This window comes from Lates calcarifer, linkage group LG2, assembly GCF_001640805.2.
Source record: "Lates calcarifer isolate ASB-BC8 linkage group LG2, TLL_Latcal_v3, whole genome shotgun sequence".
NCBI lineage: Eukaryota > Metazoa > Chordata > Actinopteri > Centropomidae > Lates > Lates calcarifer.
The window spans coordinates 12,388,901-12,416,439 of NC_066834.1; the positions used below are offsets into that span (position 1 = coordinate 12,388,901).

The 27,539-nt window shown below is 40.3% G+C and overlaps 1 protein-coding gene across 1 annotated transcript; it reads left to right on the forward strand.

Moving 5' to 3' along the window:
- Window positions 1-801: 801 nt before the first annotated feature.
- c1qtnf4 (C1q and TNF related 4) lies at window positions 802-27,348 on the forward strand. The gene is given in 6 exon segments (XM_018692912.2): window positions 802-1,079; window positions 21,217-21,578; window positions 22,181-22,330; window positions 22,332-22,421; window positions 22,423-22,782; window positions 22,785-27,348. Coding segments are annotated over 5 exon segments (1,176 nt in total). The 5' UTR covers window positions 802-1,079; window positions 21,217-21,221; the 3' UTR covers window positions 23,004-27,348.
- The last annotated feature ends 191 nt before the right edge of the window (window positions 27,349-27,539 follow it).

The window sequence follows — 27,539 nt, forward strand, 5'->3', positions numbered from 1 at the left end:
GCCCACTCTTTTAATTCTATTTCTGCGTGTTGGCCAAAACACAAAGAGTGCGCCAGTTTGCAGAGAAGCATCCAGGATGCTCAGATGCAACAGAGCGCGGCAGCCTGCCAAGCGCTGGCCAAGAAAAGCAAAAGCACAGGAGGGATTTAGTCAAGTGCTCATTTAAATATGAGCGAGCAACAGACTGTGGAATTTGAATGAGATTATAAAGGGAGACGGGGTAGGATGAATTTCAATTTGAGAGCATTACATGTATTCTCGCTCTGTCTCTTCACCCCCTACTCCCCTGCTTCACCCCCTCTCTCCCTCCCTCCCAGAGGTGAGATAATGAGTCCCAACAATGAGCAGGAGGGAGGGAGTTGGCAGCGCTGTCACCACACAAGGAAGCCCAACGGTTATTATGGCACGGCTGCTCCTCCCCTCCTATTTATCTGTGAACATACACCCACAAACACACGTGCACACATCGGTAAACACACATGCACACACAAACACACACACACACACACACACACACACACACACACACACTAGGATCTAGGTTAACAGAGCATCATATCTGAGTGCATCTCACCAGCATCCTCACTGCAGTGGTACGCATTGCACCTCCAAAACCTCCTTATCAGATCACAACCCCCCTTTGCATATATATATGTACAAACACACACACAGACACACACACACACACACACACACACACACACACACACACACACATATATGTATTGTGTGTGTGTGTGTGTGTGTAGGTGGTGATGGGGGGGAGGGGTTGCCTAATACAGCTTCAAAGACAGCAGCAGGTTGAGGGAAAAGACTAAAGGAGGGAGAAAGAGGCAGATGGAGAAAAAACAGCGAGTGACGGGGAAAAAAGAGCAAGGAGGGTGAGTGAGGAGGGTGGGAGAGAGCAGATTGAGAGAGAGAGAGAGAGAGTGAGAGAGAGAGGAGGGGAGGGGGAATAGAAAAAGACAGAGGGAGTACAGAGGAAGGGGAGGTTTATCCAACAGCGCTGGTGAGACAGAAGTTTCAGCTCTGCGCTTCACACACAGCCAGGACAGAAGATAACACACACATACAGACAGGTGAGACAACTCTTCCTCTTTTTTGGGGAGGGGGATTTTGCGAGGTATGACATGATCCAGACATTCAGGTGTGAAGGTGAATGCTGTGTGAATGCGATGAACGAACTTGGCTGCTCAGCCGCAGCCTAAGTTGGGAGTGTGCAGGCATGCAGTGTAAACGCCGGAGCATCACCAGGGGCTTTGTTAGGTCCAGAGGGATGAATGTCAACGTAAACAACAGAGACAAAGAGTCCAGAGTCTGTTCTTTTCTCTAATATTTCATCCTGGTGCAAGAGTATGATTTTACAGATGAACTCTCGACACAAAGGGGTTGTAAGTGTTGCTGTAATATTAATGGATGCTTTCCTTAAGTGTTGCATGCAGTGCGCGTGCTGGTGGAAAAGCGCTATACTGTCTCTGTGCATTCAGCAGTCGTGCCGAGTCTGAGCAACATGCATTATTTATCTACACTGATCTCCAGAAACAACGATACCTCAACAAGGGCAGAGGGAGGAATGTATACGCTGTTATGTATTCACAGTGTTAATATTAAATGTGCGGTCGGACTGATATAATACAGTGAGGGTTGAGCAGAGGGACAAACTGCATCTTTTATATGCTCAGCTGTGCCACACTTGCTTTGTCTTGTTTGTAACATCTTGCCTCAGTAGGTTGCAGTGTGGCACGAAACACTGAGCGTGGATATCCCATGGTTTATTTATCTGTCATTATCTGTGGTGGAGATAGCGGAGAGCCCCGTGGCAGCAGGAGGCTGTGAATAGAGCTGAGGTGATGAGATCTCTCTTATCTTTAGATGGGTTTTCCACACTGAGGAGGTTGACTCCTTTTGTCTGCAGATACAGTATCTTAATCCACATCAGTGTAACACATGGCTGCTGCAGGCAACAGATTTATCATCTGACTCAGAGTGTGTGTGTGTGTGTGTGTGTGTGTGTGTGTGTGTGTGTAGATTACACTCTTGTGAGGTGCATATGCCTGTATTACTTACAGCATCTATGTGTGTTTATGTCTCTGCATCCAGCTGCTTCTGTCCTCTTTTATTAAAAGCTGAAGGCGGCATCTAATGTGGAGAGAGCAAACAAAGAAACCAGGAGTTATGAGACAGATCTGCATCGAACAACATCATACACATACACACACAGCACATAAATACTTTGATGACAACTGAAGGAATATTCCACCAAAACTCGACATCTCATCTTAGAACGGTAATCTCAAACCACTCCTTTAGTGTACTCCTCACTGATTAAATTCACAGTTTTTATTTGTCACTAGCGCAGTTAGATATTCATATTTGTCATTCATGACCAACATGGAGCTGGAAATAGATCTTAAGATAATTCAAACCTAGAAAGACTAGCTGAACAACCCCTAAAATTCTGCAAGAACATGAATTACTGCCATCTTACCAAAACTTTGGATGTAAAAAATTGTAAAAAAATGTAAAAAAAATTTGACAATAAGTAAAAATAATTAAATAAACATTCAAAATTATGAGATTAAAGGTTCAAATATTCACTCACAAAACCAAATGTCTGACTTTCTGTGAGCATTTTAATTTTTTCACTACGACAAATGTTTCTTCTTTTTTTCCCTCTGACTGGCAGAAATGGGCTTCCATACAAAAAAATGGACTCTGATCAAAAACAATGTGTTGTCTTCTTCATTTAGGCTGAATTTTGTGCATAAAAGGCAACTAATTACAAAGGGAAACATGTATGTGAGGACAGCTTACAGGCTCCAAACATTTCAGAGTGTGTGTTTGATACTCAAAACACGTTTTTGTGATGCAGGTGTTGGAAGGTGAGACAGAAAGCACACACACACACACACACACAGTCTTTGCTAATGCCACGGCCAGTTTGCCCACATCGTATCAGAAAGACACAGAGCACTGACCCTACTCAAATATTAAAGACCACAAATACCCTGGTAGAAGCAGAGTAAAAATGGCCCTGATTCTTTCAGTCAGTCTCTTGTCTTATGTGGCTTTTCAATAGTTTTAATTGGGAAAATCTTCACTTTGCGGTTTGTTTGCTCTTCCAACAGTGGCAGGTGTTTCTTTTCCCTGAGGAAGTTCTTCTGATGATGAATTTCCAGGGCTGAGTCACTTTAAGTTAATCGTTAAAGTTAATTAGAGGAAGATTTTTTTTTTAATTTAAAAGAATGAATAACAAGCCTCAGTCTTCTTCTGTTTCATGCTGCAATTATTTTTAGATCTGGTTTGACTCCACAAACATATGAACAGTTAAGATGCAGGAAATAATAAGCCTGTTCTTCTCCCACACTGTTTATACACCACACATTTTTTTCTCTGCATCACAACATTATAAATCAGTGACAAGCTATATTAAACCATGGTACCTCTTTATAGTAATTTTATTTCATGACAGCCCTCTCTCCACCTCCTGCTTAAATAAAGGTTATAGAAAGGAATAAATCAGAGAGACATGACTGAAATAATAAAGTGTTTTATGCTACACTGCTGTGCAGATTTGAATGAATACAAATTAAATATGTTAGTTGGTTGCATTAATTGCTTTCATTATATTCAAAAGTAAAGTTTTAGGTGGCTCCACACAGTAATTCTGTTTTTCATTTACATCTCTTTGTTCCTTTAAGTTTTTAGTATCTTTGCTGGCACTGTTTCCACATCTGACAGTTTTTTTTGTGGCAGGTAAGGATTCAAAAGTAGACCTTCCACTACCCACCAAAGCTGTAAGTCATGTAGTTTTAACTATAATATCTGATTTTAATTCTTTTGGTCATTATTTTAGACTTTCACTGTGCACCTGGAAAACTGATGTGCTCATAAAATATGTTGTGTTGCTATGACAACTGGCAACTGTGAGAACTATAGTTTGAAACATTTGTGTAAATGTGGACTTGTTATTTCATGTGATGACATGTTTTCAAAAATGCACAGAAATGTGCACCGCTAAAATGTGCAGATGCGCATTTTGAAAAGAAGAGATTCTTTTCAAAAAAGCTGCAGACTGTAGCGACTTCGGCTCTTAAAGTGGCTATGAACATAATGTAATGCAGTGCAGCCTCCTCTAGTCCAGTGCCTCAGTAACCTACAGAAATACATTCACCAAAAAATAACAAAAAATATTAAAATATCTAACTAATTTACATAAGAATAAAAAAACATGTACATGTAAACATAACCAGTGAGTCAGCACAAGGATGGTAAAACTGACACTGGTCATTTCTACATTTTGCACCAGACTGAGACCTTGAACATGAAAGACTCTTGAATGAAGCCGGAGCCAACTAATTACAAGAACGACCTTCTGTAAGTCAGCTGTGGACAGCGGTGGTTTGATCTTTGAAATACTTCTAAGCTGCTGCACAACAGTTATAAAATGCAAAAAGAATATTTGAACTAAAGAATAGTTTCTTAGCCACAGGGAATACGGCGCCTGACATTTTCAAAGAGTTAGGAGAAGAGTTATCATAACTCAGGGACCCTTCTTGACCATCTGCACACACACTCTGGCTATCTTAACAGCTGGTGTCATTTGGAGGATTTCATCTGTACAGTATATGCATATTGATGAGACTCCTTTGGACACTGAACTGAACCAGGCTGGTGCTGAAACACTGAGACTGCCAGTATGTTCCAAATAAAACTGAATGTGGGCCATTTGCAAAGCCAGTTTAGCTGCTGTCAAATACACCTCTGCAAGCAACAAGCAGAATACCAAAAGCAGATGGAGGTCGCTTCAATCTGGGCCTGCCTGTCTAAAAACCACAACATGCATCCCACACAGGACACAGAAACAGAATGCAGCTAATCACATGAGATTATTCACCAGCTGCAGGTGAGAGTGTTGTGGAACAGTGAGCGCAGCTGAGTGAAAACAAAGTGCGACATGAGAACTAGAAAAGAATGATAGACGCAGTCAGGTTATTTTTAAGCATTAGCTTCACTCTTGAAGGTTTGGATTACTGAGAGTGTCTGCTATAAACGAGTCACATAAAATAAGCCCTGAGCAGACAAACATGACAGTGCTGCAGCAAAGGATCTCTTAGAGTTATACAGAGTGGCATCATCTGATAATCCCTCTGTTACAGCACTAATCTGTCTCCTGCAACATCCTGAAAATCTCCCAGACACAAGTTCAGTCCACTGAACCAAACCCTGAGCTTTCTGTTAGCCAACTGTTAGCTAACCCTAAACCTCTCTCCAGTCCCCAGTGGAAATAAAAACATCAGTAGATTCTTCTACTCCATGTTTTTATGTATCATCAGTCTCTGATGATCAATACAGTCAGTTGAGCTAAACTAAGATGGTGATCATGGACGTTACACCTGCTTAAAATCAGCATGTTAGCATTGTTACTCTGAGTTTGTGCATATGCTGATGTTTAGCTCAAAGTGACCCAAGGCTTAGATTCAGTCACGGCTGTAGACTCTCGTCTTGTTTTTCTGTGGATTTCAAGGTCTTTCAGTGAGCGAGGGGAGCTGCAACGCAAAAGCTACTGATTCAGTTAGTGAGACTGCTGATTCAATACACTCAGTTCATCTTGAGGATTTAAAATTTGCTTAATGAACCGAACATCTCCAGTTAATCAGAGAAAGTGAAACAGTGCAGATGAGAATTATATGACCAAGAATTATAAAAGCATTATTTTTAAGCATTAAACGGATTAACCATAAATAAGTGGGTAAATCTGTCTCCTTTGGATTTCTCTCTATGATCACTGAATATCTGTGTAGAAGTAAGATGGTGGCTCTAAAAAGAAGCTCTTTGTGAGGAATTGGCACCAAAACCTGACAAGTACCGCTGATGTTTCAGATCATAGAAACTTGTCTTGCTGTGCTGGAAATATCTCAGCAAATATAACATCTTGAGAAAAGTCCAGAATCAGACCAAGAAATGCACCACCACACCAATAGATGTTTGCTGGTGTGTTTAAATCTTGCATCTTAGATTTTGCTGCAGCCCTATGCTCACATTTTAATCCCAGACCAGCTCCTTACATGACTGACATTTGTGTGTTTGGTTCTCGTAATCTTACACATAATGAGCAGCGGCAGCAGTCAGCCAGCCCAGTCTGCTGCCTCGCTCATGTCTCGTCTGTCACTGGTGGATCGAACCCTGCCGTGTTTCCTGGCAAGACACCAGGTTGCTGCCATAGCTGTTACTCTTCCCTCCTATCCCTTTCTCTCTCCCCCTTTTCTTTTTCTTTTTCTGCCTCTCTACAGTCAAATTGACAGAGAGTGGTCTGTCTCTCTGCTCCAGGTTTTCTTTGTACTCAGATTGTGGCAGGAGAAAGGAAACATTTACAGGACGGATTAGAGTTCATAGAAATAGATCTCCTCTGTTGTTTGCTTCAGCTGACAAGCTTGGCTTACACCTCGAAACCAGTCTTTCTTTTGTATCCCTCCTTTCTTTCTGTCTCTCTTTCCATCCCTGCCATCCATCCGCTCCCCAGCCTGGGCCATGTGTCTACAGTTGAGCAGGCAGCTGACAGCATGGTGACAAGTGTTGAGGATGGGAGGATGAGAGGCAGTGGAGGGAGGGAGGGGGTAGAGAGAGGAAGAAGGACTAATGAGAGGGACAGCAGCAGCAGGGGTCTGTCACTGCACCTCCAGATAACAGCCCCCCCGACTCTCTTTGATATCTGTCCCAAGTGACCAGGTCGCTCTGTCCTCAGCTTGTACCAGTGAGGTGGGGGCAGGGGTGCTTATTAGCCACCCGGGCTTTTTTCCCCCTTTTTTCCCTTTTATGCCCTTGTAAAGGGAAGAGGAGGTGAGGCAGGGGAGGGTGGAGTCGCCTGGATCAAAAGGAACAAGCAGAACCGAATAGGAGTTCCAATAATGGGAATAGATGGTTTATTTTAGAGGATACGCCCAAGTTGTTCACCTAAAACATTCTCCCCCCACTGTGTTTATATGAAAAATGCAGAATCCTGTACATGAGCAGCTGCAGGAGGTTTCAGCAAGGAGAGATTGTAACAGATTTAATGTGGAAAATACCAAAACACAACAAAATAGTATATGGATAGACCATATGTATGTCTTACAATTTAATTAAATTCAAATGACTTTATTTATCTATTTAGGGGGCAATTAGAGAGCATGAAGAGCTGTTCAACAATCACTCACGACACACTTGAAGTTAAAAACCTCAAAAAGCACATGATGGCAGTAACAAACAAGAGGGTCCTTGCAACTCGTTGCTCGGGCCCTAATAAATAAATACTAAATCTGCAGTGCAGTGTGGCCCAGAAGTGACAGAAAAACATTACAGTTGTCCCAATACCAATCACCTGTTTTTCTTACATTCACATATCTGTTAAATACATGGATTATATTGAAATATATGACTGAACAATTGTAACCATATATTAAAAGCAGCAATAATTCCCTTAAATATGAAATTCATGTTTTCACATTTAATATTTTACATTAAATGTCTGAAAACCACATGTATGTGAATTTATGTGTGAAACACATTTTTATATTATTACGATATAAAAACATATTGATTTGATTGTGGAATTTTTGGATTTCATTTTCACTGAAAAAAAAAAACAGTGCTTCATTTAGAACAGTATGTTGCGACACATTTTCCTTTCATCAAAAAATTGTAGCTCTTCCAATTCTGATATTGCACTTCACCATATTGCAATATTTAGAATAAATGCGCTTCCCTATTTCACATGTAATGTTTGATGTTTCACAGATGATGTCAAACAGTTCACCTGTGAAATATCACATTTGAAATGTGATTTCTTCACATGTGAAATGGTGTTCCACATGTGCATTCAGCATGTCAACCTATTTTACATTACATTTGAAATATATTACTTAATGCATTAGATTTCCATACATGAACAAAGAAGTTGCATAGCTGTAGATATTTCCTGGTAATGTGTATAAATATGTAATTATATACTGTACCTCCAAGATGCCTCCTATATATTTATAGATTGTTAATAATAAGACAAGGCAGACAACTTGTCCTGCACAAAGCTATCTTAACAGTACATTGTGCTGAAATGAGGTGTAGTAAACTAACATAATCAACCTCATTTAAATGAAGTAACCTTTAAATTCACGTAAAGTTTTACATCCACAGCTTTAGCCGTTAAGACCAAAACAGATTTGTGTCACAAAAAGCACAGTTAACTGTCTTACAGTTTATTGTGTGCAGATAAGTTAAATCTATTAATCTATTCATTATGCATCATTCTGAAACAATAAAATATGCTCAAATTATATAAACTTGGATTACTGTGTAATTTCGCTTACTCTGTAACATGGTAAATTAACTGCCACCTTTGACTGCATGTGCATATTATTTAAGTGGTTCAAGCAGCCATGCTGGCTATATTGTTATTTTTCTGCAGATCTCAGCCCCAGTCTTTCTTTCACTCTGTTGTTAAAGACAAGAACTCGCTCTTCTAACACATTACAGAGGAACAGACACTTCTTCCAGCCAGCAGAGTGCCCTCATTGTTTTAGCTGGTGGAGGGGGTACTGATGGTGTCTTTATGTTTCTGTATTGTGATGAGCAGAGCAATATGTGAACAGAAAAATGGAACCTCCAGTGATTTAATGCAAAACAGGTCCCCAAATGAAATCCCAGTCATCTCTTCAAAATCTATTTAAGGATGACAGTTTTAGTTGGCACAGGAAATGCAGAGCCACATTTTAATCCTCCTCCTTCCAGTTTGTCCCAGATAAAACATTACAAGTTATTTTTTGTATATCTCAAAACCTGGATTTAAAAACCAAAGCAGTGTGAAGGAAAACCATTAAATATTTATATTTCAAATGTTGAGGGCCACAAAAGGTATTTTAGTTCAGACTCCAGTTCTGCTCTGTCAGTTCTCCTGCCCAGAAACCTCACTCCTCTCGGCTTTCGTCTGTACACTTGGCTGATTATATGAACTGTGCAATACAAAAGGCAGTGGGGATGTACTCTAAGCACATTTTTCTACAATAGAAATCTTTGCTCCATCAGTATAATCACTTAGGATCATCCTGTAATTTCAGGAATCTACACTTTTATTTCCTCTCTTAAGACTGCACTTTCTGATAATGGACATAATCACAACACTAGACTGACTACTTTGATGTCCGTCCTCAACGGAACTGCACATTTTGATATTGACTTCTTGTCTGAGGTGTGAACTTTCATATCCACCCTCCCTCAGAAGCCAGCACTTTGATTTCGCCATCCCAGCAGGTAGGAGGCCAACCGAGGCAGCTTCAGAGCATCAGTCACACCCTCGAGCCTTCATTGGAAACAGAACAGCTGTATTGATTAGAGTGGAAACCTTCATGTGCTGGGATTTTTCCATGCATGTAAGAGCAAGCACATGCAGATGTGAGCAATGGTTATTTCTTAGTGTTTTTGCATCAAATTGATCTGTGGAAGCTGGAGAATGAACTGGTATTTGTGCTCTTTCTAATAAACCCTGGGGGGATTTTTGACTTGGAATCAGTCATTCAGCCCATCTGAAAGATCCAGGTAAAACACATATTGATTTTTATTCTTTTCTAAACTGGCTTCGCTCGATAGATGTGAAAGGTCACTGAAGTCTGACGGGGTGGGAGGGTGAGGGGTCTTTGCTTACTATGTGTGTCCTACGGTGCACTGAGCTATATAGACTTTTATATCCAACCTGTTTGTCAGTGTCGTCCTAGTACCAAAACTGGTAGCTGTTTGGGTGTTTGGATTTGTCAATATTTTTATGGACACATAGGATAGTTGTGGTTTATCACAACTTAGGTCTTATTTTTGTAGTTTTGACCTCATTCCTATGAATAACGATGTACTCACCAAGTTAACTGTGTGAGGGGGCAGAAAACATGGGCAGTCAACAAACCTCCAGGTTGGCCGAACAAAGCTGAAAGAAAAAAAATCCCTCATAAACATCCATCACAGAACCAACCACTGGCATTTATTAGTGATACTTAAAATACTGTGCACAACAACTGGCTATACTGTCAGATCATCCACTGGGACCAGTGATTATCTGCTGTTCCACAACTGGTGCCAATCCACTTTGTAGATGTGGAAGTAATTTCACTGGATAAGCAAAAACCTTGATTTGCGGATGGTTTAGAGGAAAAGTAACAGGCTAACCAAAGCCAGTAGGCTTCATCCTCTGCCTGTACCAAATGTCACGGTAATCCAACAGTTGACGAGTCAACTTGGACCGACTGACAAATTGACATGGCCGTCGCTAGACGTACACTGCTAGTGTGGCTAAAATATTTTCTAACTTCAGAAATTAATGAGACACATACATGTGCATGTTTCAAGCTTAAAACATAATCAGCATCAGTGTTCAATAATCGTACAGGGAGAAATCTACTGTAGAAGAAGCAGACAGCTTTTTTTTTTTCACCCACAGCATCAGCAACCTCCCTCTCTTGTTACTGTTGCTATCACAACAGTTTCAATTTGACTGCATAATACGGACCAAGGTCAGACAGGAAATTGCTGACATGTGTTCTGGAAAAACATTTCTTCATGTAGAGGTAGCGGGCTGAGTGAGGCCAAGTGCCGCCTTTCAGCATTAAATTTAGACCAAAACACATGAACTGTGGAAGTGGAAACTGTAGCCTTATTTTAGACCCCCAGTGGGGAAACCACTTGTTAGTAAGGAACTGCTTATGGGTCAACACAATCACTCATTTGGAGTGGTGTTTGTCAAATTCAAGTCAAATTTTATTTATACAGCGCCAATTCACAACAGAAGTTATCTCGAGACGCTGTGTGCACCTGATGAATGTAACACCAGTATTTACTCTCTTTTGGCGCTGTTTTTGGTCTCCATCAGCTGCTGAGGGAAATGTCTGGCTCATTAATGCAAAATGTTTCACTATGTTCACCAGTTAGTCCCTCACTGTGTCTGTCTGCTGTTGAGCAGGTAGTGGACAGTGGGTGTTCAGTAGGTGTAAAGTTGTGGTCTGGACAGATAAACAATGAGCTGACTATGAAGTTCTGTAAATCCGAGAGGAGCTGCAGATGCAGCTGATAATGCTCTGCACATTGTTTTCTCATTGTTATTTGATTCATTGCTATTTAAAAATATTTTTAAAATGTTTAAAAAGTGCCCATCCCCCATCTTGACATAAACTCAAGAAGAAATTCAGCATTTCAACCTCACAACACAAAGAAAACCTCACTGTCCTAATACTTTCTGACAACACAGTGGATTCCAGGAAAGAAAACGTGGATACTTCATCACAAAATAACTCCCTGAAGTCACAGTTTGATGCTGTTTGACAGGGAAAAAGGACAGATTTTGCTTTAATCTTTTCATAATATCCTTATTGATGACATTACACGAGGAGAGAAGGGAAATCATTATCATGAATAAGCACAAAGTCAGTTTCCATGGCCGTCAGTATGTCATGTTGTTGCTTATTCATATAGTTTGATGAGCATCCATGCTGCTTCAGACAAAGTGTCAAAGGCTGTGATTATTTTCTCATCAGGCTTGAGCTTCTCTCCTCTCAGCAGCCAAGGATTTGGACTTGCTCTTGCTGATTTTGTGCCTGTGTGGCTTTCAAGGCTCCGTGCTGCAATTCTAACAAAAGTAATTTTCAAAGGAGCTTTTACTCAGATGGCAGTGGGAGGGGAGGAAGCAGCACCCCCACCTTTCTGTTGTGAGGAGAGGAGGGGGACTTGGCCTTGAGCTGGAGCTTCACAATGGATGTTTGTCCAAACTCATAAAGGAAAAGATGTTTCATCCTTTGAGAGTGGGTAAACATGGGCCTAAATGGAGGTGTATATCTTCAGTTCATGGTAATGAACCTGGACACAGGGACAGGAAGGATGCATGATGAATCATAGGTACTGTAGACATAAGAGCTCATCGCCCATGACCTAACTTTTGGGGAAATAAATGAAATTTCACATCTCTAGCTATGACTTCACAGTAATATTTATAATTTGGTAATGCAGGTCCTATATTTTCCAGCTAATTTCTTAGAAATGAACTGATATTTAGCTTTTAATTACAAGGATATTTATATAAAAGGCCTTTAGAATTTGGTACTGATTATAAGGAAAATTGAGAAAAGTGTTAATTGCTACAGTTATTATGTATCAGCTGAATATATTTGAAGAGTTAACATCAATACCCATTGGTAGGACAGCTTATTAGAGGCAGGTTAACATCCCCTGAAAATGTAGAGAATTCCAGAGATTAAAGTCATAAATTTACAAGAAAATATATTACATTTACAAGAGTATGAGGTCATTAACTCGCAAGGAAAAAGTCTGAAATTTTCTAAGACTAAAGTCACAAATGTAGGGAAAAAAATTTGGAAGCACAGAAATATTAAAGAGCTACTTCTTGACCAGTAACAAAAAGACTCTGGAACTGTGTCCATAGTCCTTTCATATTTATTATATAGTGCACTCTATATTGACTATTACCATTTTATTTTTTGTGTACAAATTAAACTAATAAGGCACAATGTAACTGTGGGAACAGACTGTTAAATTATTTATTCAAGACAAACCTGAAAGCTGCAAACAGAGATGCTCATGTCATGTAAATGAAGGAGCATAAAAACAATAAGTATAGTATCTGTGAATCTGTGTGTGTGTGTGTGTGTACCCATGCATATGTGTGATGAGTGTTTCTTTGTTATTTTGGCTTCAGCGCAGGCAGGCGTGCTCGACTATACAACAGAACAATAGTTCTCTCTGTGTGGCTTTGATCTAATGAGAGAGAGGGAGAAAGCGAGAGGTGGGGGGTATGAGAGAACGAGAGAGAGAGAACGAGAGAGAGAGAGAGAGAGGGAGAGAGAGTGCGGTTGTTCAGGGAAGCGGAGAAAAGAGATGGATTTACACTTGGATCACGCTGAGAATGAAACAACTACTCCAAGAACTGATTTTATTTTAGCTTGACCGAGGAGCTTACAATAGAAATTGAACAATGTGGTTTTGAAAAGTGACACTGAAATTATTTTTAGAGCAAATTACAGTTATCGGCTTCTCATTCAAACTGAATTAAGTTGATTTAATAATATCTCTACCACACTCTAGTCAGTAAGTGGTACAGATATTTACTGTGTAACGTAAGTAAAGTACCACACAGTGACACAAACAAACTAACTGATCGAGGCAGCAGTATTTCAGCAGCTCTTGTGTTCTGCAAGGTAAAATAACTTTTAGTCAGGTAGTGATGTACAGTGATGTTTCAGGTTAAACAAAAGGTTCTTAAGTCTTTAACCAAAAAGTCTCTGTAGGAATCCTATTTATAATGTTATCAGACACTTAATAACAACCTGAGCCTGTCAGTGGCAAAACCAAGCACTTTAGTGGACGTACTTAATACGGAGGGTAATGTTTAAGATTTTTTTTTTTTTTTTTTTTTATGGAAACCAACACTTCCAGTCATTTGGACTATACTTGGCTAGTTTTGAACTAAGAACAATATTTAGTCACTAAGGGAAAAAAGAACTCCAAACAGACAGATGCAAAGTCCTGGCTTACTATCCTGCTTCAAAGTTGATATGGTTAACAAATATCACCCCATTAGAGTCATATTTAACCTCCTTTTAGCTCTGATTTGGTCTCCACCAGCGGCTGAGAAACACCTGTCTCTATAGCTGTTAGCTGTTCCACTCTCTTCACCCAGCTAGCTGCTTAAACAACTGCCTGCTGCTGCTGGAAATGAGGGTGATAAAAGCACTCAGTCTGCAAAGAAAACTCCAAATCCCAGAGGAATCGTCCTCGAACTTCAATCTTAGCAGCTGGGAGACAAATTCAGGAACGCCCGGTTAGGGTTAAATGGACTCCTGTGACATTTAGATGATGACACTGCTGCGTGTGTGCACTGAAGCAGGAGGAAATATTAATACATATTAACAGATTCTCAGAGCAGTCTTAAAGGTAATATAAACTAGTAATCCTCACCCGGGCCGGTGAGATTCGGAGAGAGGTTGTTTTGCTTCCATCTGAGGGCTAATGTGTTTGTTATCACCTAGAGCAGATGGCCCAGCATGGAGGAGAGATTCACTCTCACACACACACAGAAACACAAACACACACACTCATGCACAACCACAAAAGCATCATCACACATGCATATCATGTATGTGCACACCGAACACATATGCACGTACACACACACATACTATGCTCACATGCGAGCACATAAGTCCACATGAACTCATTTACATACAAAAGCTCACTGCTGCACACACATTATCCGGTTGCACACAAATCTTAATAGGACACACACACACACACACACACAAAACACAAACTCACATATGCAGGAAACACACCTTTAATCAGCACATTTCTTCAGATGCGCACACACACCAACAGCAACCTACGCAACTAGAACTACGCACACATACGCAATACTGCCCACACATCAAAGTTATATAGGCCACACACACATTTACTGTATATCCAGTCAAATAACTGCAGCAGAGCCAAACAACTTCCCACATCTTCACGTTCTGTTCTAGATCCACCAAAACCTAGAAACATTTGCTCAGCTTTCTTTCTCATCACTTGCTCCTTCTCTCACTTCTCCCTCCCTCCCGTCCTCCTTTTCATCCCCATCTCAATCATCAGTTATTGATCTGTCTCCAGGGAGGAGAAATCAGCCTCTCCTCTCCTTCTCTCTATTTTTAGACATGGGGCAGATTCTCAGGGAGAGCCACAACCTGAAGGAGAGGGAGAGATAAAGTAGAAGCACAGATGCAACTGATACCATGAGTTGGCGCTTAATTTGATGGCAAGGCGATAAAAAGAGTCGAATAAAGAGGGAGCCTGTAAAGTAATGAACCCGCCTATGTTCGAAGATGTTTGGTTCACTCTGGTGCAACTGGTAACATGAAGACGCCCACGCGGATATGCAAATGCAGCATAGTTTTTTTTCCCTTTTTTTGCATTTTCTTTTAAATTAAAAACTGAAGCGGTGGCTTCAGGCGCCCGGAGGAATGACAATCTGCGAGTCTGCGAGACACCTCCACTATCTATTGTATAATTTCAAAAATGCATGAAGGTCAATCTAAAAATAAGGCTGGTTTTGAAATCCTTGATACGATGACCTTTTGGAGACAAAAGAAGTTCAGCTGACAGGTTTCTGCTGCCTTGAAAAACACACCAATAACTGATGGTGTGTTCAGGCACAGGTCCCTCCATCTCCCCCTATGCACCCTCTGTTTCTTTCTCACAAGGGCACATCAATCCTGTCAGCCTGAACAGACTGACTCTGAATGTCAAACACTATTATAATCACAGTCACAGAGATTTTGTAGATACTAGAGATCAGATTACAGCGTTTGATGGAAATAATTACCCTTCTGGGGAGGGAGTATGATATGGTAAAGGATAACCAGGACTTTTTAAACCTGGAATTTATTTTCCTGTGTTTTTGGGTGTAAATAATTGATAGGGACAATCGGTTTAGTATTGATCAAGAACAGTTTACCTGGCAATTGCGAACAGCTGCCTCAATGTAAACAAACAGTGAAACTGTCCGTGTCACAGTCCATCCACTAAAGTGCTTGTTTTTGTCACTGACAGGTTCAGATTGTTATTATAAGAGTCTGAAAACATTATGCATAGGATTCCTGCAGAGACCTTCTTGTTTAAGAGTACTATCCCTTTCATTTAACCAGAAACATCGTTATTATCACTACCAGACTCCACTGACAAAAACAACAGTTTTACTGGGCAGAACATAAGTTGCCAATCAACTGCTGCCTCAATCAGTTTGTGTTGCTGTGTGACTTTCAGTGGTGAAAGAGGTATTTAAATCATTCACATAAGCAAAAGTACCACACAATAACACAAACAGATGGAGGCAGTGGTATTCCAGCAGGTCCTGTGTTCTTCCAGTCCTGTAGTGACATATAGTGATCTGGTTTGAAAAAAAGGGATCTTACTCTCTAATAATAAGGTCCATCTCTGTAAGAATCCTATCCATAATGTTGACAGACACTTAATAACAATCTGAGCCTGTCAGTGGCAAAAACAAGCACTTTCAGCAGACATAATTTGAGGCAGACAATCTCACTTGATTATATTACAGCAGCTGTTCAGAGGTCCCTGCTACACTGTTCTAAATCCCTGTTATCCTTTAACTGCTTATGATACACAGGGAAAAAAATATGTGAAAATACATATTAACGTGGAACAAGGATGGCATAGGAATTAGTTTACTCCAGCACATCAGTAAACCTCGCTTTGTTTAAAAGTTTAAACGGTATGACTGACTGTGAGGAGACCCCAGAGCAGATCCAGGACTCACTAGAGGGGAAGAGCTCTCCCAGTCTGTTCAAGCTATTGGGAATTCACCCCAGGAGGAGCTGGAGGAAGCTGCTAGGCAAATAAATCTGTACTGGGAAGCTCATCCCATGCAGACTGTAGCTGCCATAAGCAGTGAGGAAATGGATGGTGAGTGGGTTGTTTGGAGATTAGTAAATAATAGCAAAAAATTAATTAATAATATAAGTCACACGATTAGTCATGTTTGTGAACAGAATGTGTTTCTTCTTTTTTATCTGACAGAAATAAAAGGTAGATCAGCAGTTTCTATGTTTGCATTTCGCCATTAGAAAGGGAAAAAATTTATATATAATATCCACTCATCGTGAAACAAGCATTATCAACATCTTTCATAGAGGCAATTAATTTGTGCAGGTTCCAGTGAAGCTGTTCAGTGGAAAAGAGTGTGATTGGGCTGAGAGGCTCAGAGGATTGTACGAGTGTTAGTCTTTGGATTTACCTCACGTTTAACAGGAAACACAACACAGTTAATCATCCAGAAACACAATGTTGGGGCCCAAAAATCTGAAATATCACAACAACTACTGACTGCTATGAAATGATGTACAGGCATTTGTGATCCCCAGAGGATGAATCCTACTGATTTTGTTCAACCTCTGCCTGTTCCTCTAGTGCCACCATGAAGTTGACATCAGTGGGTTTATGCTGTATATATCAGACTAATAGTCTGTTAATGAACTGTAATAACTTTGATGATTCACTGACTAGTCGTCTAGCGCCATCATTTGGTCAAAATATGAATTGGTCCTGTACTTTGGTTTATGACCACATTCCCACAAAACTACTGACATTTCCATCGACCTCAGTTGTACGTTGTCTAGTGCTAAGTAGCCAATATTAATATGCAAAAACGTTAATTTCAGATGGACATTTAGCTCAAGGCTTGTTGTATTTGTGAAACAAAAACATTTTCAGGAAATAAACAGATCCATAACAACACAATACATAAACTTAAATATATATATGATGAAAATTACTTTAAATTGTTAAGTGACATCTGGTGGCCACGTGAGACGGCATCAGAGTTTTAAGCAAAAGCCCCAGAACAACATAGACGTTCAAGTCACAGTGCTCTCTACTGGCCATTGTAATGATGATGAGAGCAAAGAAGGACATTTGGTGATGTTATATTAGTGACAAACTCTGCGTTAGATGGAGGTTGGGGTACCCCTAAACAACTACTATAGCATTTTCAGATCATAAAAAGGTTATTTATTTTACAACAGTGATTTTTAATAGTTTATAGGTGACATATCTCTTGCCATTGTGCAGTAATTCAGGAAATGTGCCTAAATCATCTAAACTTGTGTAAGTGATTCCAAAATCTATGTAACTGTGCAGGACACAAGAAAGTCACTAATTAGTAACATTTTTAAAAATGCCTTAACACTGTACTTTTTATTCTTGCATGGACTAATTCTACTCTACTCTTTCCTATTCTGCTGTGTTCTGTTGCTCCTCTCTGTGCTTAACTCCCATGAGTACTCATTATGGAAGCAGTTTGTTTGATCTATTCTTTCATTGTTGTTTGAACCTGAAGCATCACACTCTCGGAGGAGTACTACAGTCTTATCAACATGACTAGTTAAAACTGCTGCCATTACACAGACAAACAAATACTATTTCTTAGTGCAAGCTGCTATTATATATTATAAGTCTAACCACTGCATTGTCAATTTTAGCTTTTTTTTATAGGTTAGGATATGGGAGGTGAGTGGGGGGGTTACTCTGATTCATAACGGAAAATTATGATATGTATAGCAAGCTGGTACTGCAGCAGAGTGAATTTGTTCCCCCGCTGCAGTGGGACAAGTAATCAGACAAAAACCATCAGTTATGCCTCAGTGCCTTAAGTACAATTAACCGCTATAATTAGTTTCCATTTAAAGAGGTCGATTTAGTACAAACATACAAGAAGAACATTTAGTTTCAACAGTAAATAACTTCGAGGCCTCAGCTGTGACACATTGCAACAGTGAAAACAGATGCAGTGCACAATTAAAAGAGAAAAATCTACAACACATTAGCAAGTGGATTTACTTATTCAGGGGTGAAGATGAGGCTGCCAGAATCACAGCTGGTATGATACGCAGGGATTCATACTAATATGATGACCATTAAAACTCCTCATAGGATAGCATAGTCTGACATAGGTGGATGTTTTCTATCGTCCGTAAAGGCAGCAACAAGACATCACTTCCAGTAATATTTCCAAGCAGTTTTTTCTACCACAGCAAAATGAATAAATTTATACTATGGATGGAATTATCATAGACCATGCTTTAGTTTGGAGGACAATTCATCATTTCAAAGAGGCTTCAGAAGTTAAGTAACTGGTTCTGCAGGTTTTGCAAAAAATTTAAATTTGTTTTGTTTTTTTGTTTTGCATCTTGCGGCTCACTGGATCTTTGCTCTTATGAATGATGTTGATTGGATGTATATGTGTGTGTTTCTTCAACACCAGAGCTCACATCTTATCTCCTACCACAGCCCTGTCTCCTACAAAGTGTGTTTATACACAACCAAATTTGCAATAGCAAACACATTTTAAAGGAAAAGTAACTGCAACAGCATTTCATTTTCTATTAGCATTGTGAGGATATGTTGTTAAACTACCGCCTCCTTTTTTGCTTGCAGCATGGCTCTGGTGGATGGCAGTGCCGCTTTGTTGGTCCAGACTGAAATATCTCAGCAACTATTAAATGGGTTGCTGTGAAATTTGCTACAGATATTAATAGACAGAGAGGACAGGCAGAGTGAAAAGCTACTTGTCATAACAGTGTGCAGGTTTTTTTTTTTAGATAAGAGAGAAGGGCCTGGGCAAGATTTGAACCCAGGTAAGGACTCAACCTTGATGGTATACACCACTGGAGCAACCCAACAGTGCACATTTTCAGACAGTCTCTTGCAGAAGATTTAAATGGTATTGTACTCTGCTATTCTCATGAAAATTGCCACACACATTTGAGTGGCAAATGAAAAAAAAAAAAAAAAAAAAAAAAAAAGAACGAGAGAAGTTCAGTGCATGGCTTCTTTCTCACCTCCACACAGCCGGCCAATCACTGTCAGATTGTCAATTTTAGAACAATAAAGAAATGGTCAGATAGAGTAATTCATCCACGTTTTGTATGAAATTTATTTGTGGTATTTTTTGAGAACATCCTCACTTTACTTTTTGGTTGCATGTTGATAAATTACACTGAGAACTGTGGTGTGCACTGAACATGGGGGCAGCTCCTGTGGGTCTGGTAGCTCTGCAAATGATTTGCTGCGTCCTTTTGTTTTTAGGGTGCTTTGAAAGCACTGATGGCTCCACCTGTGTGTGCCAGCTTCCTGTTGGTTCATTAGAGGAGGACAATGAGACAATGAGAGTGCTTGTCTCCACTAATAAAAGACACATTAATACCTCCTCTACTGAGAGCGATCAGCTTGAATGACTTAAACAGAGCATTGGGAATGTGTGTGTGTGTGTGTGTTTGTCTTTTAGGTACACGTGTTAAAACCTTTTGTCTGTTTTTTGATGTGCAAATGTTTGCCTGCTCCATTATGTGCACTGTCTGTCTATGTGTGTGATTTTAGTGTTTTACTTGCAGCTCACAAATTGTGTTCACTCGAGAGGTGAAGCTTTGTCTGCAGCTCATGTTCAATTTCTCTCAAAACACTCACTGGCCACTTTATTAGGTATACCTTGCTTGTGCCTTGTACCTTTTTGCCTTGAGAACTGCCTTAATCCTTCATGGCATAGATTTAACAAGATGCTGGAAACATTCCTCAGAGATTTTGGTCCATACGGGTATGATAGCGTCATGCAGTTGTGTCTGCAGTGCTTTATTGGACTGAGATCTGGTGAGATCTGTGGAGGCCATTTGAGTACAGAGAACTTATTGTCATGTTAAAGAAATCAGTTAGATGATTTGAGTTTTGTGACAATGCGTGTTCTCCTCCTGGAAGCAGCCATCAGAAGATGGATATGATGTGATCATAAAGAGATGGACAAGGTCAGCAACAATACTCAGGTAGGATGGGGCATTTAACCAATGCTCAGTTGGTGCTAAGGGGCTCAAGGTGTGCCACCATTACGTCAACACCACCAGCCTAAACCATTGATACAAGGCAGGATGGATCCATGCTTTCATGTAAAACTATGACCCTACCATCTCAAATCAAGGCTCATCAGAACAGGCAATGTTTTTTACAGCCTTCTATTGTCCAGTTTTGGTGAGCCTGTGTGAATTGTAGCCTCAGTTTCCTGTTCTTATCACAGGAGCGGCAGCCGGTGTGGTCTTCTGCTGCTTTAGTCCATCTACTTCAAGGTTTGACGTGTTGTGCGTTCAGAGACGATCTTTTGCAGACCTTGGTTGTAATGAAAGCTTATTTGAGTTACTGTTGTCTTCCTATCAGCTTGAAGCACTCTGGCTGTTCTCCTCTGACCTCTGGCATCAACAAGGCGTTTTTGCCCAGAGAACTGCCACTCACTGGATATTGTGTCTTTTTATAACCATTCTCTGTAAACCCTAGAGATGGTTGTGTGGGAAAAACCCAGTAGATCAGCAGTTTCTGAAATACTCAGACCAGCTCGTCTGACATCAACAACCATGCCACATTTAAAGTCACTTAAATCACCTTTCTTCCCCATTCATTTTGAACTTCAGCAGGTCATCTTGACCATATCTACATGCCTAAATGCACTGAGTTGATTAGATATTTGCATTAACAAGCAGCTGAACAGATGTACCTAATAAAACAGGCCAGCAGCCACATAAATACTATTTAAAAATAAGAACATTTAAAAAGCTGTACATATGTAACCTGTTTCCCCATTCTTTAATATTTCTACAGATACAATGCTGCTCCCAGCGAGCGTGCTGATTGGCCTGCTGTGCCTGAGCCATGCAGGGGTTGTGGAGGGTTTCGCCCGTCTGCTGGACGATGTGGAGCTGCGCTCAGCATTCTCAGTTGCTCGCACCAGCAGCATGGAAGGTGGACCCAAGATGACCGTGACCTTTGATGCGGTTTACGTCAACATTGGTGGTGATTTTGACCCCAAGGCCGGCGTGTTTCGCTGTCGTATCCCCGGGGCTTACTACTTCTCCTTCACAGTGGGGAAGTTTCCACACAAAGACCTGTCTGTGATGCTGATGAAGAACAGAAACGAGGTGCAGGCAATAGTTTATGAGGAGAACGCTGGAGAAGAGAGAAAGGTAGGTGGGGCCAATAGGTGGAAAAGGAAAAGTTACTGTGCAAATCCTGAGTCAGAATTTAGCGCTCATTCACATGATCTTGTAGTCCATTTTCATCCATCTGGCCATGTCTCAGCTGGAGATCAGCAGAGCCAATCAGAACATTAGGTGGGACTAAAGATAAAAATTGACAATTTTGACAATACTGACACATGCTCAAAGTGACAGGTGACCAAATGAAACGGACCATTACATTGATTAAAATGATGGATTTCCTAGGTTTGAAAATTGTTGGAGACCTTTCAGACGTCTCAGTGAGGACAACCTCTGGTTCAAGAAATGCCTGAATTCTGTTTCAGACTGGATGTTTTCCCTTTAAGAGTCTTTTATAATGTCAAAGCTCTCCAACTGTCTTCGAGTGTATGGCTTTTATCACAGAGGGTGTGTTTGCGTTGGGGAGGGGAATGAAAGCAGAACAGAGAGGATTACACACCAAATTCCCCTGAATGAAAGGCTGCGTGATGTAGATGATCGGATTATGTTTGTATTGGTGCCTTGATGTAAAAACACACCCAGATATGATTCAGTCTGACTGGGATAATAAAGTCCGCTTCAATCCTCAGGTGCAGAGCCAGAGTGTTATGCTGCAGCTGGAGTTCGGTGACACCGTGTGGCTGCGTCTCCATGGTGACCCTCGCTATGCTCTCTACAGCAACACTGGTCATTACACCACCTTCAATGGGTACCTCATCTACCCAGACATCTACGACTATCCAGACGCACCACCACCAACACCATCCTGCCTACAATTCCCAGCAGCCCCAGCAGGACAACATCCCCTCACTGAACAGTAACCAGGCCACAGATCATGTCAGGTCTGGAGCGAGAGACATGCCTGGAGGAGAAGGAGCCGCAACACCGAGAAGAGGAGGAAGAGGAGGAGGAAGATGAAGATGAGGAGGAAGATGACCAGAGATCTGCCTTCTCAGTGGGGCGCACCCAGAGTATCGTGGGAGTTGACCAAGTAGGCATGCCGCAGCACCAGCCTGTTGGTTTTGATACAGCGTTCGTCAACATTGGAGAAGATTTCAACATGACGGAGGGGATTTTCACTTGCCGCATCCCTGGCGTTTACTACTTCTCCTTCAACGTGGGCAAGCTGCCGCAGAAGACACTGTCCGTCAAGCTGATGAAGAACCGTCTTGAGGTGCAGGCAATGATCTACTGATGACAGCCAAGGTCGAGAAAGCTCTGCAGAGTCAGAGCTTGATGCTGGCGCTGAAACCAGGAGACACAGTCTGGCTCTACTCGCACCAGAGAGATGGATTTGGGGCTTACAGCAACCACGCCAAGTACATCACCTTCACTGGCTTCCTGGTTTACCCAGACTTCCCCACCACCACCACCACCAGCACCAGCCAATCATATGCAGACAAGAAACCCTAGCTGCAGGGCACCAACTAGGGGACTGAACATTGTGAGAGGAATTCATGCAAGACGGAAAAGTCTCCAAGTGCATCCACAGAGAGCGTTCCTGGTTCATGCGCAGAGAGGAAAATACTATAATGATGCTTCTTTGTGGTTTGTCTTTGACGCTTCCTCTTCATATGAATTCCTTCGCAAAGTCACATGGACCTTGGACTGAGTACAGAGCTCAAATGAAAATCTCCTCAATTTCCAGTTAATGGTTTCGCAGGATGTGATTTCAATGCACTTAAATGTGGAACCTTGAATGACAGTAATGTGAACTCTAATAGAATATTTCACTCTGTAATGAAAACCCAGTCATTACCTGCTCATCTCTGTCAGCCTCAGCTTTCATTAAAGTCAGTGCGATCCACCACAATGCACAAGTTATTGTACATTCACACACCTGTGGAAAGAAACTAGGTAAATTTACCCAAGTACAGTATTTGAGGCCAAGTTTGAGTTACTCGTACTTTAGTTGTGTATTTCCATCTTATGTGACTTTATATTTCTACTACTTCCCACCACATTTCAGGGGAAAATGTTTTACTTTTTACTGCAAAACATTTATTTGATGGCTACAGTTAGAAATTAAAAAAACGCACTAAAGATGATGTATCACTATAGATGAATTGACCGAATAGCACAAAAGGTTAGAGATGAAAGTGATTCAGGCTGATTAATTGATGAGTCAATCAACAGAAAATTAAAACCAGTTTAATAACTGATTCATCTAAATAAGAAAAAGAAAATTTCATTCATTCATTCACTATTACAAATATTTATATTTAACAATGTGAAGCATTTCATGGTTCCAGTTTCTTAAATTACAATAACTTGAGTAATTCTGAGGTTTGACAAAATAAGCCAGCTACAAACCAAACAATCAGCTGATTAATCAAGAGCATAATCAGCTGATTAATACATAATGAAAATAATCATATTGCAGTTGTAGTTACAGTCCTGTATCAAACAGTTCAAAATCAGCTGCACCTAAACCAACTACAGTAAAGTAATCTGCCGCTTACACGTGAATGCATCAGTGCTTTATAATCAACTGATTGCACTGTTCACACACGTCCTCTGGTGGGGCTCTAGTAGTAGAAGAAACTTGGCTGCTGATTGAAGTGAAACAAAATGATTATTGGCAATGATTCATGAAAACTCATGCACATCTACTGTCCTTCGTTAATCTGTAGACGAGGTTCACTGACCACAGATGATCAGTGGATATTTAACAGACATCAAGTTGAGGAGATAATAATGGTGTTTTCATTTTTAAGTGAAATGTTCCTCTACATGCATTTGTTATCCTAGTCAAAGACTTGGTGTTCCTGCTCGTGTGTAAAAAGTTTCTTTATGTCTTTAGAGGCATGAGACAATGATATGAAAAGTGTGTTTTGTGTCAAAATGAGTCTCTTCTCTTCGTTTTGGAGTGTTTCTCATCCCGATACTCGACCGCAGCAGGAGCAGAGGACGCAGACTGCATCCCCATCCAACTGTTGACCACATGCCACCACTGAGCCTGCAGGGAACTGGACCGTAATTTGATTTCTAATTCTAGCAGCGTTTAATTCATTCCTTCAGATGGCGAGCACTGCGGGGAAAATTGAATTGCTTCTCCTGGGCCTCTGTAACATGCATGTCTGTTTAATTTCACACTGCCGGGAGAAAGATGATGCAGTTCAAATTGTGATGAACCCTGACTTTATGAAATCACCTTCTCTGTTGGAGAGGCACAATGTGAAGTGATACTTCACTCTGATTGAACATTTACATCTTTTTTATTAGACTTAACTGGATGTTCATTTATGAGAAGTGAGAGCTCTGATATAAACTATGGTCTAAAAACACCTAGTGCACTGCAAGTAGGTCAATTTAGTTCTTAAGCGTCAAACTGTTTTTCTGAAAATTATCTCATCAAGAGAGAGTGCCATTTTCAGTTTTAAGAATTCAAATGAGAATATCTTGGTCAACAGGTTGGTTTGGCAGATTTCTGCTGCCACTTCAACTCAAAATTAGTGAAAAGAGTTTCATCTGTGGGGCTGTAAGTTACATTTAAATTTAATCAATATTTTGAGTAAATATTGGACCAAATGACTATATGTAATGAGAGAGGGGTTGCTTGTAGACAGTTATTACTGTTAAACTCACCCTACACTACCAACCCACCAAATGAAAGACACACTTAGCGGCTAGCTGGTGAACATAGTGGAGCCAGATATTTTTCTCAGGAGCTGGTGGAGACCAAAAGATCTAAAAATAGGGAGTGTATGGACTTGGATTCATCAGGTGGACAGAAACTCAAAGCTAATATTGCTCTGTGTCTGACATACATGTAAATAAGCAACTGTTTGCTAATACTGTCACCATGACAACATTAAAATGGTGATGTCAGTGTTGTGTTTACAGCTAATTCCATTGGCCCCAAGTGGCCCAAAAAAAAAAAAAAATCTTAATGCAGCTTTAAAATAGTGTCCCTTGTACTCTGGATAATCCACAGAACACAATGTACAACAGGTTATTGTTGTTGTGTTTTTAAAAAAAAAAAAAACTCAAACTACTTTCTACTGAAGAAATAGTTCATATGTGAATTATCCAGAGGAATAAAGATTGTTTTGGCACCACATGCACAGCAGTCCATTCATCTCTATTTTGAAGCAGTGAAGAAATCTCAGAAAACAAAAACTTTTACACAGAACACCAAAACTACTGTAGATACATGGTTAGATATGACTTCGTTATGGAGAAAACACAGTATGTTTTTCTTTATATAATCAGATCCTTTAAATGGAGGCAAACATGATTACTAAGATTAAGCAAAATGTATTGGTGGCAGATCTCCAACAAACTGAACAGACAGCAGTCTCCAGCCTGTGGTATGAGACCCTGCAATGTTGGATGATAAATCCAAGGTTCTAACCACCACTGATATTAGGTTTCGCTTGATACATTTACTATAAAATATCATATCTAAAATGTTTCTGAGAGACTTCAAAAACATTGTTGCCTATTTATCTTCCTGCTGCCTTGACATTCTGTCCCATAATAAAGATGCTCCAGCGACTGGTTAATGCAGCACTAACCCTGAACCAGAACTGATCTGGGAAAGACTGCTTTTGCTGTTCATGCAGCATTTCATTGAATAATCTGCAATGTCAGTTAAAACAAAACACTTATACCTCTCTTTAACATTGTCAATAATCCTTCTCTTCCTGCTTGTGACTACTTTCACTGAGACTGCACGTTTTATAGTGTTTTCTGTTGAAAAATGAACGCGTTCCTTCTCCCTGCGACTTCTTTTCACTGTAAACAAGGTGTTGCTGTAAAAGAGCATGTACACTCAGCCAACCTACTCTGGATAGATAAAATAAAAACTTAACTAAAAAAATACAGTCAGAGTGGTCAACAGTCATGAAAGTCTTTGGCACAGGGGAAACAAACTCACACTAATAACAGACAGCGTCTCATGAGTTTCACACTCACCAGGCCTCTCTCCACCACTGTGTTACTAATCAACAATTTCCTGTCCTTTACGGCTGCAGTGACTTCTAAGAAAGCGACAAAATTTGTAACAATGAAGTGCTTTTTTTTCCACAGTAAGAAATTATACTGTGAGTGTGCCTCATTTCAGATATTAATGTATCCTGTCACAGTCTAACCCTTGGTGGTTCCTCTATTTCAGCCTCAGTGACCTGTGATCGCCTCTGACTTTAAAAACAGACCCGACCTAGTTCAGTACATCACGATTGGACTGTGAAGGTGAAACAGTGAAAAATCCTGAACAGAACTTGTGGTGTTTGAAGTGACTTGAGCATATGACACACTCAGAAGCAACTGTGTGATGCATGCATGTAACTGAAAAATAAAATTACGTAAAAAGATGCTTTCATGATCGCTGAACAGCTTCACAGGCTCAGTCGCTGCCTGTTAACTGTGTATTTTTATTGATAAGTGAATTATCTGTGCAGTAATTGACAATATGTTGGATGTTTCTGGTCCGTGTTTCTTTCTTTCTTTCAGATAATCCTGATGAAAGATCGATCATTGTGTATTCGAAACTATGTCAAGCAGACGTGGGTCAAAATGTGTTAATGCTCAGTTTGGGTTTGTGTCCCAAAAACCACAGATCCAACCATGATAGAAAAATAACTTAAAAAAAAAAAAAAAAAACAACACTGTAAAACATTTTGACCCATGTCTTGTTTAAGAGTCTGGCTCATGTTGACTCTTTGAAATGTTTTGAGTATTTCTTACGTGTTAACAAAAAATGAATGCTTCAATGAACATGTTTGACAAAATAAAAAAAGAAATGTACAGCCTGGCCTGCATCTGTGTCCATGAACTCATTCAAAAATAATGATCACCGGACAGGTAAAAGTAACAGCATTTAGAAACATTTACAGCTGCCTGGCTTCATTCTTGACTTTATAATTTGTGCAGCAGCACCATCTGCTGGCTGATTCCGATATAGTACATTTATAAACTGAGGGTAGAAAGAACTAATTACTGAAA